The sequence below is a fragment of the Chiloscyllium punctatum genome, chromosome 44, assembly GCF_047496795.1.
Source record: "Chiloscyllium punctatum isolate Juve2018m chromosome 44, sChiPun1.3, whole genome shotgun sequence".
Taxonomy (NCBI): domain Eukaryota; kingdom Metazoa; phylum Chordata; class Chondrichthyes; order Orectolobiformes; family Hemiscylliidae; genus Chiloscyllium; species Chiloscyllium punctatum.
Genome location: NC_092782.1, coordinates 57462625 through 57477884, shown reverse-complemented (window position 1 = coordinate 57477884; position 15260 = coordinate 57462625). Strand labels below are relative to the sequence as shown.

Here is a 15260-nt window from a genome sequence, read left to right as displayed (position 1 = left end):
ATCCTGCAATTAAAGACAGTTTTCACATGGAAGGGCAAAATGTGTCAGCACAGGCTTGGAGGTTCGATTGGCCAGTTTCTGTGCTATATTGTTCTTTGTTTTACACTAACTATTTTAACGCATATATCATTGTATAAATATAAGTATAAAAGAAAACAAACCACAATTCTATACACCAAGCAAATGCTAAATCAAGCCAATTCTTTGTGCTCAGTTAAAAGTGAAATACTGCTGATGCTGGAAATCTAAAACAGAAAATGCTGAAGAAATTCAGCACATTTAGCAGCATCTGTGGAGGCAGCAACAAAGTTAACATTTCAAATCAGATATGTCTTCTTCAGAATGTTCAGTTCTACAACTTTGAAGAGGAACTGTTGAAATTCTCCAGCATTTTCTGTATTATATTTGAGGGTCGTGCAGTTACCACATTTATTCCTGATGAAGGGCTTTTGCCCGAAACATCGATTTTCCTGCTCCTCGGACGCTGCCTGACCTGCTGTGCTTTTCCATCACCACTCTAAACTAGACTCTGGTTTCCAGCATCTGCAGTCCTTGTTTTTACCACATTCAGTCAGCTACCCGCAATTGCCTTTATAAATAAAATGTAGCTGATACCTGTGGAGCACAATCCACTGACGTGGATGAGCGCTTTTTCTTTTGGACAAAACACGACCTGCGCTTTTTCCTGCGTTTAGCGGGTTTTTTGTTGTTGCTTTCTAAGGGGTTATATCCAACAGGAGGCCTGATGATTTTCTTCTTTTTTCCATAGTAATAAGCTGGGACAAAAATGCATCAAAATCAACATGAACATGCGAACAATGAACAATGGACAAAAATAGGCCACTTGCCTTTAAATTTGCTCCAACATTCAATCTGATTTGATTTTAACCTCAACCCTACATTTCTGTAAATCACTGATAATCTTGCAGTCTCTTGGTAATCAAGAACCTATCCATCTCTGCCTTAAAAACATTTAAAGATCCCTCAACCGCTGTTTTTTGAGGAAGGGAATTCCAAAAGGCTGACAGCCCTTACAGTATAAATGTTTCCTAATTTCTAATGGGCAACCCCTTATTTTTAAACTGCAACCCTTAGTTCTTGCTTCTCCCACAGGAAAAATGCTTTCAACATCTACCGTCAGGATTTTGTATATTTTAACTAAGGCACTTCTGACGTTTCTGAACTCTGAAGGATACAGGCCCAGCCTATCCGGCCTTTCCTCATAAGACAATTCACTCATTCAGCTATTAGTCTATGAACCTTCTCTGAACTGAAGCATAACCTCCCTGCAATTCAATTGCCCTCACAATAAAATATAACATTCCATTAGCTTTCCTGATTACTCCCTGTACTTGCTTACTAATCTTCTGCAATTCATGCATTATGATACCCAGATTACTCCGCACTATAGAGCTCTGAAACATCTCAGCTTTAGATCATATGCTCTTTTTTATTCTACCAACTGGACAATTTTCCACTTTCCCATATTGTACTCCATTTGACAGATCATTGCCCACTCACTTAACTTTATCAATATCTATTTGTAGGTTCATTATGTCCGTTTCACAACTCCCTTTCCTACCGATGTTTGCAAATTAGCTCTATACCTTTGGTCCCTTCATCCAAACCATTTATATAGATTGTAAAGAGTAGAGGCATCAGCACTGACCTCTATAAAACATCCTCATGAAATCCTGCCAACCAGTAAAACAACCCATTTATTCCCACTCTCTGCTTTGTGTCAGTCAGCCAGCCAATCTTGTATCCATGCCAACATATTACCAGTTGCACCATGACATTTTATTTTCTGCAATAACCTTTGTTCTGGAAATCTAAGTACAACACATCCACTGGTTCCTCTTAATGTACAGTACAAGTTACTTCTTCAAAGAACTCTAATAACTAATTAAATATGATTTCCATTTGATAAAACTATGTTGACTCTGCCTGATCAAGATTATCCTTACCTTATCCAAGTGTTCTGCTATAATGGGATTAATAATAGCTTCCAAAATGCACACAAAGTCATCAATGTCCATTAGTATTAAATATGCTTTTCACATCAGAGAGTGGCGGGAGCTGGGCGGAAGTGAAGGCAGAGCGCAAAGCTGGTCGGGAAGGTAAGCAATTGTTATTTAAGAACTTACCTCGACGCCAACGGTCTTTTCGCATCAAGAACGGCGGGAGCTGGGCGGAAGTGAAGGCAGAGTGCAAAGCCAGTTGGGAAGGTAAGTGGGTGTGTTCTAGACCCCAGGTCCTACAAAGTAGGGCCTCCCTCCCTCCCTCCTCCTCTAACCTAAATTAAAGGTCCAAAGACTTGCCCCAAAAAGAGGGTCCAAGAAAGTTCCTGTGGATTCAAGAGTGAGGTTTTAGCTCAGGAGTCTTTGACAAGGAGGTTGAGTGAAGTGAGTACGCCACAGTTGAAGAGGGTGAAGACATGACTGCCAAGCTGGTTCAGTGCGCTATGTGCTTGATGTGGGAGGTCAACAGTGTGTCTGGCTCGTATAAGTGTGGAAAGTGTGTGCACATTCAGCTACTGACAGAGCATATTGCAGCACTGATGAAAGAACTCGAGGACCTGAGACTCATCCGAGAGAACGAGATCTTTCTGGACAAGACCTTCAGCGAGGTTATTACACCAATCGTACCAGAAGAGAGCAGACGATGAGGAAGGCAGAGAGGAGACAGGTGCAAGAGACCCCGGGGGAAGTACCTGTCAGGGACAAGTTAAATCTTTTGGAAACAGTAGAGACAGATGACACTGCTAGTCCACGAGGCGGCCAGGTCTGTCAATCAAACGTTGGCGTGGAGACAGAGCGTAAGAGTCGGACATCGCACAGAGCCGTGGTAATAGTGGACTCCATAGTGAGACGAACTTACCAGGGTTTTTGTGGCAGCAGACGGGACTTAAGGATGGTGTGTGGCCTTCCTGGTGCCAGGGTTAAAGACATCACAGACAGAGTGCAGGAAATCCTCAAGGACAAAGGTGAAGAGCCAGAGGTGGTGGTACATGTCGGCACAAATGATGTCAGGAAGAAGAGGAGGAACATAGAAAAGGAGGCGGGACTTCAGAGAACGAGGAAGAAGGCTGAAAAGCAGGACGTCCAAGGTGGTTATTTCCGGTTTGCTTCCAGTTCCTCGGGCTGATAAGGCCAGAAACAGGGAGATAATGGACTTGAACGTGTGGCTGGGGAACTGGTGCAGGAAGCAAGGATTTAAATTTTTAGATCACTGGGGTATGTTTTGTGGCAAGCATAAATTCTACAAGAGAGACGGTTTGCACCTGAATAGGTTAGGGACCAGCATTCTGGCAGGCAGGTTGCTACTGCAACACAGCTACGTTTAAACTAAGAAGCGGGGGAAGGGGACAAACTGAATGTTTAAGAAGGAAATTGGAGGGAAAGTTAGAACAAGGGAAGTCAAGAAAGACAACTGTATCAATGAGGCAGAAAATTCAGAAAGGGATCATGCTGTAAGGTTGAGTGAAATAGGAGTTGATGGGAAGGGTGAGGGCAGTAACAAATTAAAAATACTATACATGAATGCACGAAGCATGAGAAATAAGATGGTTGAGCTTGAGGCTCTTTTAGAAATTGGCAGATACGATATTGTGGGGATAACAGACGTGGCTTCAAGTGGACAGGGCCTGGGAAGTGAATATTCAAGGCTACACGTGCTATCGTAAGGACAGACTGACAGGCAGAGGGAGTGAGGTGGCCATGTTGGTAAGGGATGATATTCAGTCCCTTGCGCGAGGGGGACCTAGAATCAGGGATGTAGAGTCAGTGTGGATAGAGCTGAGAAATACAAAGGGTAAAAAGACCCTCTTGGGAGTTATCTACAGGCCCCCAAACAGTAGTCTGGATGTCGGATGTAAATTAAATCAGGAGCTGAAATTGGCCTGTCGCAAAGATGTTACTACAGTTGTTATGGGGGATTTCAACATGCAGGTAGACTGGGAGAATCAGGATGGTATTGGACCTCAAGAAAGAGACTTTGTGGAGTGCCTCAGGAGATGGATTATTAGAACAGCTGGTGCTGGAGCCGACCAGGGAGAAGGCAATTCTGGATCTGGTATTGTGCAATGAACCAGAATTGGTCAGGGACCTCGAAGTGAAGGAGCCATTGGGAAGTCGTGACCATAATACAATAAGCCTCAATCTGCAATTTGAGAGGGAGAGGGTACAATCGGAAGTGACAATATTTCTGGTCAATAAAGGGAACTATGGAGCTATGAGGGAGGAGCTGGCCAAAGTTCAATGGTGCAATACCTTAGCAGGGCTGACAGTGGAGGAACAATGGCGGATATTTCTGTGTATAATTTTTTTTTAGATTACTGAGATTACTTACAGTATGGTAACAGGCCCTTCGGCCCAACAAGTCCACACCGCCCCGCCGAAGCGTAACCCACCCATACCCCTACATTTACCCCTTACCTAACACTACGGGCAATTTAGCATGGCCAATTCACCTGACCTGCACATCTTTGAACTGTGGGAGGAAACCGGAGCACCCGGAGGAAACCCACGCAGACACGGGGAGAACGTGCAAACTCCACACAGTCAGTCGCCTGAGGTGGGAAATGAACCCAGGTCTCTGGCGCTGTGAGGCAGCAGTGCAAACCACTGTGCCACCGTGCCGCCCACAATACAGAAGTTGCAATATCAGTTCATTCCAAAAAGGAAGAATGATCCTAGGAGGAGGCATGGGTGGCTGTGGCTGACGAGGGAGGTTAAGAAACATATAAAGTTAAAAAAGAGAAAAAGTATAACATAGCAAAGATAAGTGGGAAAACGGAGGACTGGGAAGCTTTTAAAGAACAACAGAGGATTACTAAGAAGGAAATACGCAGAGAAAAAAATGAGGTACGAAGGTAAACTGGTCAATAATATAAAAGAGGAGAGTAAAAGTTTTTCTTATGTATGTGAAAGGCAAAAAATTGGTTAAGACTAAAATTGGGCCCTTGAAGACAGAAATAGGGGAATATATTACGGGGAACAAAGAAATGGCAGAAGAATTGAATTGGTACTTCAGATCTGTGTTCACTGGGGAAGACACAAGCAATCTCAGAGGTAACAGTGGCTGAAGGACCTGAACTGAAGGGAATTTATATTTGCCAGGAATTGGTGTTGAAGAGACTGTTAGGTCTGAAGGTTGATAAGTCCCCGGGGCCTAATGGTCTACATCCCAGGGTACTGAAGGAGGTGGCTCGAGAAATCACGGATGCGTTGGTGATTATTTTCCAGAGTTCGATAGATTCAGGATCAGTTCCTGTGGATTGGAGGGTGGCTAATGTTGTATCACTTTTTAAGAAAGGTGGGAGAGAGAAAGCAGGAAATTATAGACCAGTTAGTCTGACCTCAGTGGTGGGAAAGATGCTGGAGTCTATTATAAAGGATGAAATTACGACACATCTGGATAGTAGTAACAGGATAGGTCAGAGTCAGCATGGATTTATGAAGGGGAAATCATGCTTGATTAATCTTCTGGAATCTTTTGAGGATGTCACTCTGAAGATGGACGAGGGAGATCCAGTAGATGTAGTGTACCTGGACTTTCAGAAAGCTTTTGATAAAAGTCCCGCATAGGAGGTTAGTGAGCAAACTTAGGGCGCATGGTATTAGGGGCAAAGTACTAACTTGGATTGAACGTTGATTGGCTGATAGGAAATAAAGAGTAGTGATAAACGGCTCCATTTCGGAATGGCAGGCAGTGACCAGTGGGGTACCACAGGGATCAGTACTGGACCGCAGCTTTTTACAATATACGTTGATGATATAGAAGCTAGTATTAGTAATAACATTAGCAAATTTGCTGATGATACTAAGCTGGGTGGCAGGGTGAAATGTGATGAGGATGTTAGGAGATTACAGGGTGACCTGGACAAGTTAGGTGAGTGGTCAGATGCATGGCAGATGCAGTTTAATGTGGATAAATGTATGCCTATCCACTTTGGTGGCGAGAACAGGTAGGCAGATTAAATGGAATTAGTTTAGGTAAAGGGGCAGTACAAAGAGATCTGGGTGTTCTTGTACACCAGTCAATGAAGGTAAGCATGCAGGTACAGCAGGTAGTGAAGGCGGCTAATACCATGGTGGCCTTCATAACAAGAGGGATTGAGTATAGAAGCAAAGAGGTGCTTCTGCAGCTGTACAGGGCCCTGGTGAGACCACACCTGGAGTACTGTGTGCAGTTCAGGTGTCCAAATTTGAGGAAAGACATTCTGGCTATTGAGGGATTGCTGCGTAGGTTCACAAGGTCAGTTCCTGGAATGGCGGGATTACCTTACACTGAAAGACTGGAGCGACTGGGCTTGTTTACCCTTGAGTTTAGAAGACTGAGAGGGGATCCGATTGAGACATATAAGATTATTAAAGGATTGGACACTCTGGAGCCAGGAAACATGTTTCCACTGATGGGTGAGTGCTGAACCAGAGGACACAGCTTAAAAATACAGCTTAAAAATTTAGGACAGAGATGAGGAGAAACTTCTTCACCCAGAGAGTGGTGGGTGTGTGGAATGCTCTGCCCCAGAGGGCAGTGGGGGCCCAGTCTCTGGATTCATTTAAGAAAGAGTTGGATCGAGCTCTCAAGGATTGTGGAATCAAGGGTTATGGAGAGAAGGCAGGAATAGGATACTGATTAAGGATGATCAGCCATGATCATACTGAATGGTGGTGCAGGCTCGAAGGGCAGAATGGCCTACTCCTGCACCTATTGTCTATGAAGATCAAATACTTCATTCCTATGATGTTAGATCAGCTTCAACTGTAGACATTGACTTTTTAGTTTAAGTGTGAGAAACATTGGTCAGGTCAGTGATGAATTGGTGATCTCATTAATATTAATGTGTCACTTTAAAAACTTGACAAATTGATTTAAATGACCATTCATATGATTATATCCGTTAAGAAAACTTTATGCTAGTTTATACCTTCCTCATTATGTTATGTTTAGAATACTTTTTAAAACATTATTCTAAAGATACATTTCTTAAATATCCAAGCTACTCGTTAAAATGTAAAGGAACTGATAAATATAGCACCAACAAATGTACAAAGTAGTTAGGTAGTATACCAATACTAATCCAAAGCAGCTGTATTAAAAGCACAAGAGTTGAGCAACTCAGAAGCTGAAAAAGCAAAATGCTCCCAAATCACTCTTAACAGTTCCCTGTAATCAATTCCAAGATGTACAGAACACGCTGTTCTGAATGCCTCTCCTTCCTTCAAATTCTTGCCTTACTTCAAAGTCCTGGATGAGAGAAAGAACTCTGTGGCCCAAGTGGATACAAATTACATTTTAATAAGACTAAAAGCTTGTCTTAACGCTCTGTAGATAGCATTACAGGAATTGTAAAATAATATTTTACAAGGGCAGCAAAGGCTTTATCTTTTTGATTGGGGCATTGGTAGATTCAAAACAAATAATGCTTGTACTGTACTTATATCGCTATGCTAATGTACAAATAAACCGTTTACTAATAACAGAATTTGACCTAACAGCTTACTATTTCCAGCTCATGTATTTAAGACTGCTAGTTTGCCTAGTTATAATACTTACTGTATTTTGTTTTTGTGTGAACAGAGCAGTTCTCAGGACATTTCTCAGTTACCATGAGCGGTCCAAACAAGTTTGGGCAGCATTCTAACTTCATGCAAGTCCTTCTGCAGAAATCTGCAACCCGATCTGCTGTCCTTACAATTTTCATAATTGCCCTGTATGTTTTCCCTTTGTACCTTAGAATAAAACGATAAAAACAATCCAATTGAAACAATTTAATAAGTACTTAAAAATACAGCTGAAGTTAGACTATTTTGCTCCGCTCATTTTATTTTTTAGATAATTGCTTAAATTTCTTAAAAACAGGCACCACTTGAATCTGAAGTTGACAACCCACATTCTAGTTTTAACTGTGCAACCAGAAATAGTTATTTTTAAACTCAATTTTCAAAAAAGGTACAAGGATAGACCAGAAAATTTAAGGTCTGTTATGATTAGTACAATTTGAACTCCAGTCGCTGACTAAATTTATTCAATGGGCTGCTAAGACATATAGAGCTATGGTTCCACACTTGCAGTTTGTGTCTGTATAGAATTAGAATACCTCAATCAAAACAGCAATGGAGATGCTACAATTGTCTCAGCAAGGAAAAAGAGTGAATCAGAGTCTTTCCTTCCAATGGCTGTCCAGCAATCCTATCATTAACAGTTAATAGAAAAATGCCCATTTTGTTAGACAATGAAAAATACAGTTGAAGACTTTGCCTCAAATTGCTTTTTTTATTTGAAAGATTAAAGCAAAGCTTCTGTGGATAGTAGACTAATAACAATGTTAAAATAATCCTCTAAATAAAATATCACCACCAAAATATCACCTTTAGAAGAAAAACATTTACTTTAAATAAAATTCAGGATTTTCCATTCATGTTCATATAGGAACAAGTTGATAGATTTCTTAATCTTCCACCACGCTATTCTTTGCAGTCATTTCTTTTCATTTAAGGATAATACTTTTATTCCAAATTTTGATATCTTGTATTCAAAATCCTCTTTCTGAACGGACAGTATTCAGCAGTTTTACATTTTACATGACTTTGGATTATAATGATTTATCATTATAATCATTATCAAAATATTCAAGACAAAAATACATTTGCTACACATGTACATTAGAACTCAGTTGACCGAACACCCATAACATGCTTCAATAAATGTGAACAATGCACTCAGCTGCAACAGCAACAGTCCTTTGTCAGTCTAAAAAGTACTAAAGAAACTCATACCAACAAGCTGAAAGCTAAAGAAGGAATTTATATCAATAATGCAGCAAATTAGTCTGTAGTAAAGGAATTTTAATGTTTGTTGCTGAGATTATAGGTGACAACAATTTGGACTTAGAGAACTTTCAATAAAGAGAATTTGTCCACAGGACTTCACGAATATGCATGGTAAAATTGGATGCTGATTCAAATGAAGAGATATTGAGAGGGATGGTCAAAATCTTGGTCAATGTGCATTTTAAGGAGGGCTGTAAAAGAGAGGAAGAGATGGATGGTGAGGCTTTCAGTAACCACGTCCTTGTCTGAAATCAGGTCTTTTAATTGGGCACAGAGTACCGGGCAGCAAGGGACCAAAGTATCACCTGTGGAATGGCTTGTGAAGCAGTGAGATGCCAACAGTGTGGGTTCAATTCCCATCACTGGCAGAGGATACCATGAAGAACTCTCCTTCTCAACCTCGCCCCTTGCCTGAGATAAAATTACCATCAGTAGTTCCTCTTTAATGAGAGAGCAGCCCAATGGTCTGGCAACTTGGTCAGTGACAAAGTTTATAGGGTTTTCTCGGTGACATTTGCAGGCATAGTAAAACTGTCCCATCTCCATTTAATTCCTGAGCCACCACTAAATTAGGTTCAGGAATAAAGTGTATCAAATTGACTCATTAAAGAGCCTACTCGACAGGCAGGACTTCCATATCATTCCTGATGAAGGGCTTTTGCCCGAAACGTTGATTTTCCTGCTCCTCAGATGCTGCCTGACCTGCTGGGCTTTTCCAACCCTACTCTAATCTTGATTCTAATCTCCAGCATCTGCTGTACCCACTTTCGCCTTGGAATCCATATCAGTCTCTTTCACTCCGACTTAACTGGGTAGGGGGTGGGGGTTGGGGGGGTGCTTTGGCCATAGGACTACCAACATGATGAAATGGGCCTACCTGCAGTATTTCCCACCAAGTGCTGGATTAAATTCAGCACAACATTTCAGCATTGATACTTAATATCTATTTATTGCCTTTCAGCATAAGAAATTCTATATATGTGGAAATTGATGATCATTATCTGGCTTTAAGGAACAACTTGACTGTTTCAGAGATCCATGCCATAAAGCAAACACCTCTGGCAGGAAACTAGTCAATATTCAAAATGCTTGCTGAAGAAAAGGATAGTGTGGCACAAAGCTGGTTTATTTTTTCTAAAAGCTGTTCCTTTTCTCAAGGGTACTGTGTCCTTGTTTTTTTGCAGAGGGGTAATAAACCACTATCAGTGCCAGTTAGTTTGGTTTGGTACAGAGATTAAAAGGGTATTGAGAGGCTTTTTTGTTTATGTGCAGACAGATGAGACTTCAGGCCACAGTGGTCATGTTTTGAAAGTGACCTGTGTAATGAAGGGGGAGTGGTCAGCTCTCTAGCTGAGCAGTTTAGTTCAGTCCAGAACAAGTTGGGAAGTTCAGCAGCGGACTGTGTGAACAGGTTCTCTCTCCCTTTCTGCTCTTCTAACTTCAACCTGTAAGCACCTGTTCCATTTCTTATATTGTTTTTCAAGAGTGTTTGCTTATTGGAACTGTTGTGTATATTCGGAACAGCATAATTAGGTCTAGTTTGGATGGACGGAGTTCTGTAGGGGTTCATTATTCTGTTCTTTGTATTTCATTGTGAAATTTTGTGAATAAATTTCTGTCTGTTTTAAAATCTAGGAGTCAACCTAGCTCGCTTACTCTAAGTAATTTTCACTGTACACTTACTGAAACAAATTGCAAAGTTATGGTCTGGGTTGCTTGCTCAGGAATGTTGAGAGTGTTATGGACTAGGCCAGACCAAGACAAAGGAGGTAGGGACCATATAAAGAATGCTACATTCACTTGAAAGCTAAAATAAATTACCTTTTTAAAAAATGATCTATGTCCTTTAGCTGTTTTTATTTCTACACACTTAATTTAGTCACGACAACTTAACTTGATTAGTCATTGTATTTACTCCATCAAAACAAAAAAGCTCAACTATTCTATGTTTCTAGTCTTTTACATGCTAATTATGCTTTTACTTACAAAAAAGCTTTCAAAGTAATTGCCTTCAGCAGTTCAATATGAATATTAACATACTCTACACAAATAGGAAATCAGTTGTTTTAATTTTTCTTTTATGAGCAAGCCAAAAACTTTTAGTTTCAAACAGGTAGCACTTAAAAGTATAAAACCTTGTATTGTACTTTGTATGCTTTTGGCAGCTAATTCTACATTCATATTGTAGTCAGAAAAAAATAAAATAAGAGCATTTTCTGTGATCAAACATCATATTATAAAACCTAATAATGCAAAGTATAAACTCTATAAGTTTCCAACAATACATCCTGATATAAAACAAATCTGATTCAAGAATATATATGAACATTAACCTTAATGAGGTGCTAATGCAGTCTCAAGAGTTGTTTTACCAAATCGGTCAACTATTTTAAGAGAAAAATGCTAATTATACAGAAATTATGCTTTTTCAGTGAATTTCACAAGTAAAAGCCCAAAACTAGGGGTGGGGAACCTGCAGCCTTAAGGCCTCATGCAGCCTTCTAGGCCATTGTGTGTGGCCTTTTGAATGAATATAAATTTTACAGAACAAATCTTTTATATTTTATTAATTTTTTTTACCTTTATTAATTTTATTTTAATCTTAAAATGAATCTATTTAAAAATACCAGAGAGTAAAAGAAAATTCAATGAAATAATCCTCACAAACTGACCGCCACAATTAAACACTTGGTAAGTCATAAGGGCTATTTTGACACCTGCTATGCTCATGATTTAGTTATAATGAGACTCTAGAAGTACATAGTAGTTAGATTTTTACAAAATAATGTGAATTTTGAAGAATGTATAATTGAAGTTTCTTGGATGCGGCCTTATTAGATTACAACTAACATAATGCGGCCTTCCAACATGAAAAGGTTCCCCACCTCTGCCCAAAACCCTTGGCTATAGTTCACCACTCATTAACACATCAACAGTAATTACCTTAACATCCACCTAATAACACCTGTGATAGGGTTAGGGTTAGGGTTAGGGTTAGAATAAAATATGAGGTAAAAACAATGACTGCAGATGCTGGATACCAGATTCTGGATTAGTGGTGCTGGAAGAGCAGAACAGTTCAGGCAGCATCCAAGTAGCTTCGAAATCGAATAAAATATCACAATTAACATTAAATGGTAATTGTTTCTCTACATGGATGCTGCCTGACCTGCTGAATACTTCCAGCACTTTCTACCTTTATTCAAGATTTTCAGCAATCCTGTTCCTTTAGACAAATGCAAGAGGACTGCAAATACCTTTCGTAATAACTCAGCAATTTCAAAGGCACAGTTTAATTGAATTTATATATCAGGGATGCAGCATATTTTTCAGTGTAACTGCCAGGGATGTCTGATTGTCCCTTCTTCCATTTGCCTACTGACATTCTACATTCAGTGGAAATGTATTGTATATTTTTAAAAATATTATTTGTATGCACTGTGTGTGTTTCAAAGAACTAGCTTCAACTAATATTCATGTATTTTACTGTTGTATAAAGTTAAATGCACTTCTTGAAGATTACTTGTGATTAAAAGGCAACTCATAACTTGCTATTTTTATCATTTCACAGCATGCGCACCGACAGTTCCAATAAAATACTCAATAACTATGATGCAACTGCGCAAGAGTACAGGACACCTGTTCCACAATGTGTGTCTCATACTTCTGTAACAGGAAGTACTCAGGAAACTGCTGCTTTCTTCTTTCAGTTGAATGAAAGAAAGAATTAAGCTGATAAACATCAAAAATTGTGATTTATAAAAGGTGCATAACAGCACGTGTGGTTGGCTGAAATTAGGCAAGTTACCTTTTGCAACTCACAGCTTGTACATAGTATGAGTTATTTACTCAATATTATTCAGTAACGTACTTATTCTGAAACCAACTAGTCACATCTTCATATAAGCAAGGTTCCACTTACTTGGCTTTCAGTGTCTCTTCCTGACAGTTCCACTCTGGGTCATCCTCAAGCTGCAACTCCCGTAGCACACGGCCTGGTTTGTAGGCTGCATTAATCAATAGAGTAAGAACCTATTTTAAAGGCAACAAAAAGTACAAAGATCAATTCTAATGCTAATGATCTTAAAATTAAAATCAAATTATCAAGGGTTTACACATTTTGTCTGAATATTTCAAGTATGTGAGAAATTGATTATTTGAAATTCTTCTTTTATGCATCTGGTGACAATGCTAAAAGATTGGCTTTCTACAAGACACTTTAATGAGGCTTCTCTTAGCAGGTCATATCCTAAGTCCTGCTTGATGTTAATGGTCTAGAATGCTATAAGTCAGGAACAGCAACTTGTACTAGTTCAGAACTCTTCTCAACATTCATTTGGATGAGTTCAGAGTATCAAATAATAAATTAAATTGAAATAATTAAGTTGAAAAGACAGACTGTATCAGTTTAAATAGATTTGCAACATAGAGAATTACATCCACAGTAAATTATGACCTTAGTGCACTCATGGTTTTTCATGTTTCAGGAGTGTCTTTGAATTTTTTTTTCAACCAAATGTGGTTGCTCCTGTAAATAATGTTGCACAAAGTTCCAAAGTGTGACATATTTGCCAAATGGAGATTCTTCCTTAATTTTCTTTTTGTGCATGCTGTTTATAAAATTGAAACCAACAATAGCATGTTTTGGAATATTAGTTTATACTATCGACAAGAAGGCATTAAAAAACATTATGCTTTTTTAAATAGTTGCATCGCAAGGCAATTAATTCATTTTTTTTGACCAACCTTTGGTGACTGGCTAATGACTCAAATACCCAGGAGTAAAGTTACTAATTTTAAATTACAATCAATTTAATAGAGTTTCAGACCCAAAGTTCAATGAATTTTGTTGCCAGTTCAAAAGAACAGCAATTCTCTTGCTCCCTCTCAAGGCTGAATTTTCAAATGTCTGTGGGATCAAAACAAACTGCGGGTGTGATTTGAAAACTGCAGTCCTGGAGGTTGTTTTGCAATCATGATGCCTCTGAGATTGTGCCAAGTTTTCAAGGAGCAGGTGGAGAGAAGGAACACAAAACCTGCATGTCACCATATTACTGGGCCAATACACTATGAGTTATGATAGAGACCATTCACCCTATCAAATTCATGTTTGATTTCTGTAGAGTAATCCAGTCAATCCCATTAATATGGTCTATTCACACAGTCTGGAAAATTCATTTAAGGTGCTAAACAAGCATCTGAAGAGGTACGTGCAGTTTGGAACACGAGTTTCAATTTTTATTTTGGGGAACCTGAATAATCTGGTGCATGTTAGTGGTCAGCTGTTGGGTTAATTGCAGGAAGGTTTGAAATGTAATTTTTGTGTGTTAAAAATGGAAATTTGATGGGCCAACTGGCATCAGGTCCAGTGCTATAATTTGGATTTGTTCGAATAGCCACTTTCCTTTGCTTCCACTTCCTGGCCTTGTTATAGGTTGCCTGCTCTGTTCAGCAAGGTAGTAGTAACCTCCATCACGGTAGCTCTCTGCCTTAGGTACTGATGGCAGACAGGCAGCTCCTCCCTCCTGAAAGCTCCTGGGTGTTTCTATTTGAATGATGGGCTCACCTCCTGGCTAAATAGATCATTTGCATTTAAAAATTACATAGCAAGAGGTCATGGCTATGTACCCCTTTGTTTGTTGGAACCTGGATTCCTTCCAGGTGGCAGGTTCCTTCTCATGCATATGCTTTCCTTTTCTATTCCTCTTCATTCTATCTATACTACTCGGGCTTTTATTGTAATTCATGCTCGTTTGTTGCCAAGCGTACTAATTTACTACAGTTAACATTAGAGTTATTACACGTGTTTAAGTTGGAGGGTGGAATTTCAATTGGTCATAAAGTTCTAAATTTGGAACCAATGGGCATTTTGGCTTTCTCTAGAAAATATTAGCCCTCAATTTTGAAGTATTCTTGTTAGTTAAGTAACTTGTTTTCATGTTTCGATCCAGCCTACCTCCTTCAGAACAAGCACACATTTTCCAGGTCCAACTGATTGAGGAAGTTCTGCTATTCGTCCTTTGTTGAGATATGGACCTGAGAAACAGCGATGATTGAAATATATTTTGGAACAGCAGTACTTGCCATTGGTAGTTCCTACATAAAGAAAGAAAATAAACTTTTCCATGATTTGGGTTTTGTTATGATTAGCTATATTAAAATTGAAGAGACCTAACCATAACACAAACCTGTAATGTAAGACAAAGGAAGTAAACAATAAAAAAAATGAAAGCTAGTGTTTACAATCTAAATAAAGATATACTTATCTTTGTTTGAAAACGTGCAGATATACAACTGATCAACAGAGAAAAACAAAGAAAAACAAAGTCCTGATTTTGATCTGGGAGGGGAATATGACCGAATGTAGAGAACAGCTGCAGCAAACTGTCTTGGGCTCAAACTATTGTGGCCCAAACGACA

At 39.3% G+C, this 15260-nt stretch overlaps 1 protein-coding gene across 2 annotated transcripts in view; it reads right to left on the bottom strand.

Moving 5' to 3' along the window:
- sfmbt2 (Scm like with four mbt domains 2) overlaps window positions 1-15260 on the bottom strand; it is a 219492-nt gene that overhangs the window by 24912 nt on the left and 179320 nt on the right. For both annotated transcript variants that reach the window (XM_072563003.1, XM_072563004.1), the window contains 4 exons: window positions 14797-14936; window positions 12763-12872; window positions 7564-7739; window positions 616-776 (listed from right to left, as the gene is read on the bottom strand). In XM_072563003.1, the coding sequence (XP_072419104.1) occupies window positions 616-776; window positions 7564-7739; window positions 12763-12872; window positions 14797-14936 (587 nt within the window). The remainder of the gene's footprint in view (window positions 1-615; window positions 777-7563; window positions 7740-12762; window positions 12873-14796; window positions 14937-15260) is intronic.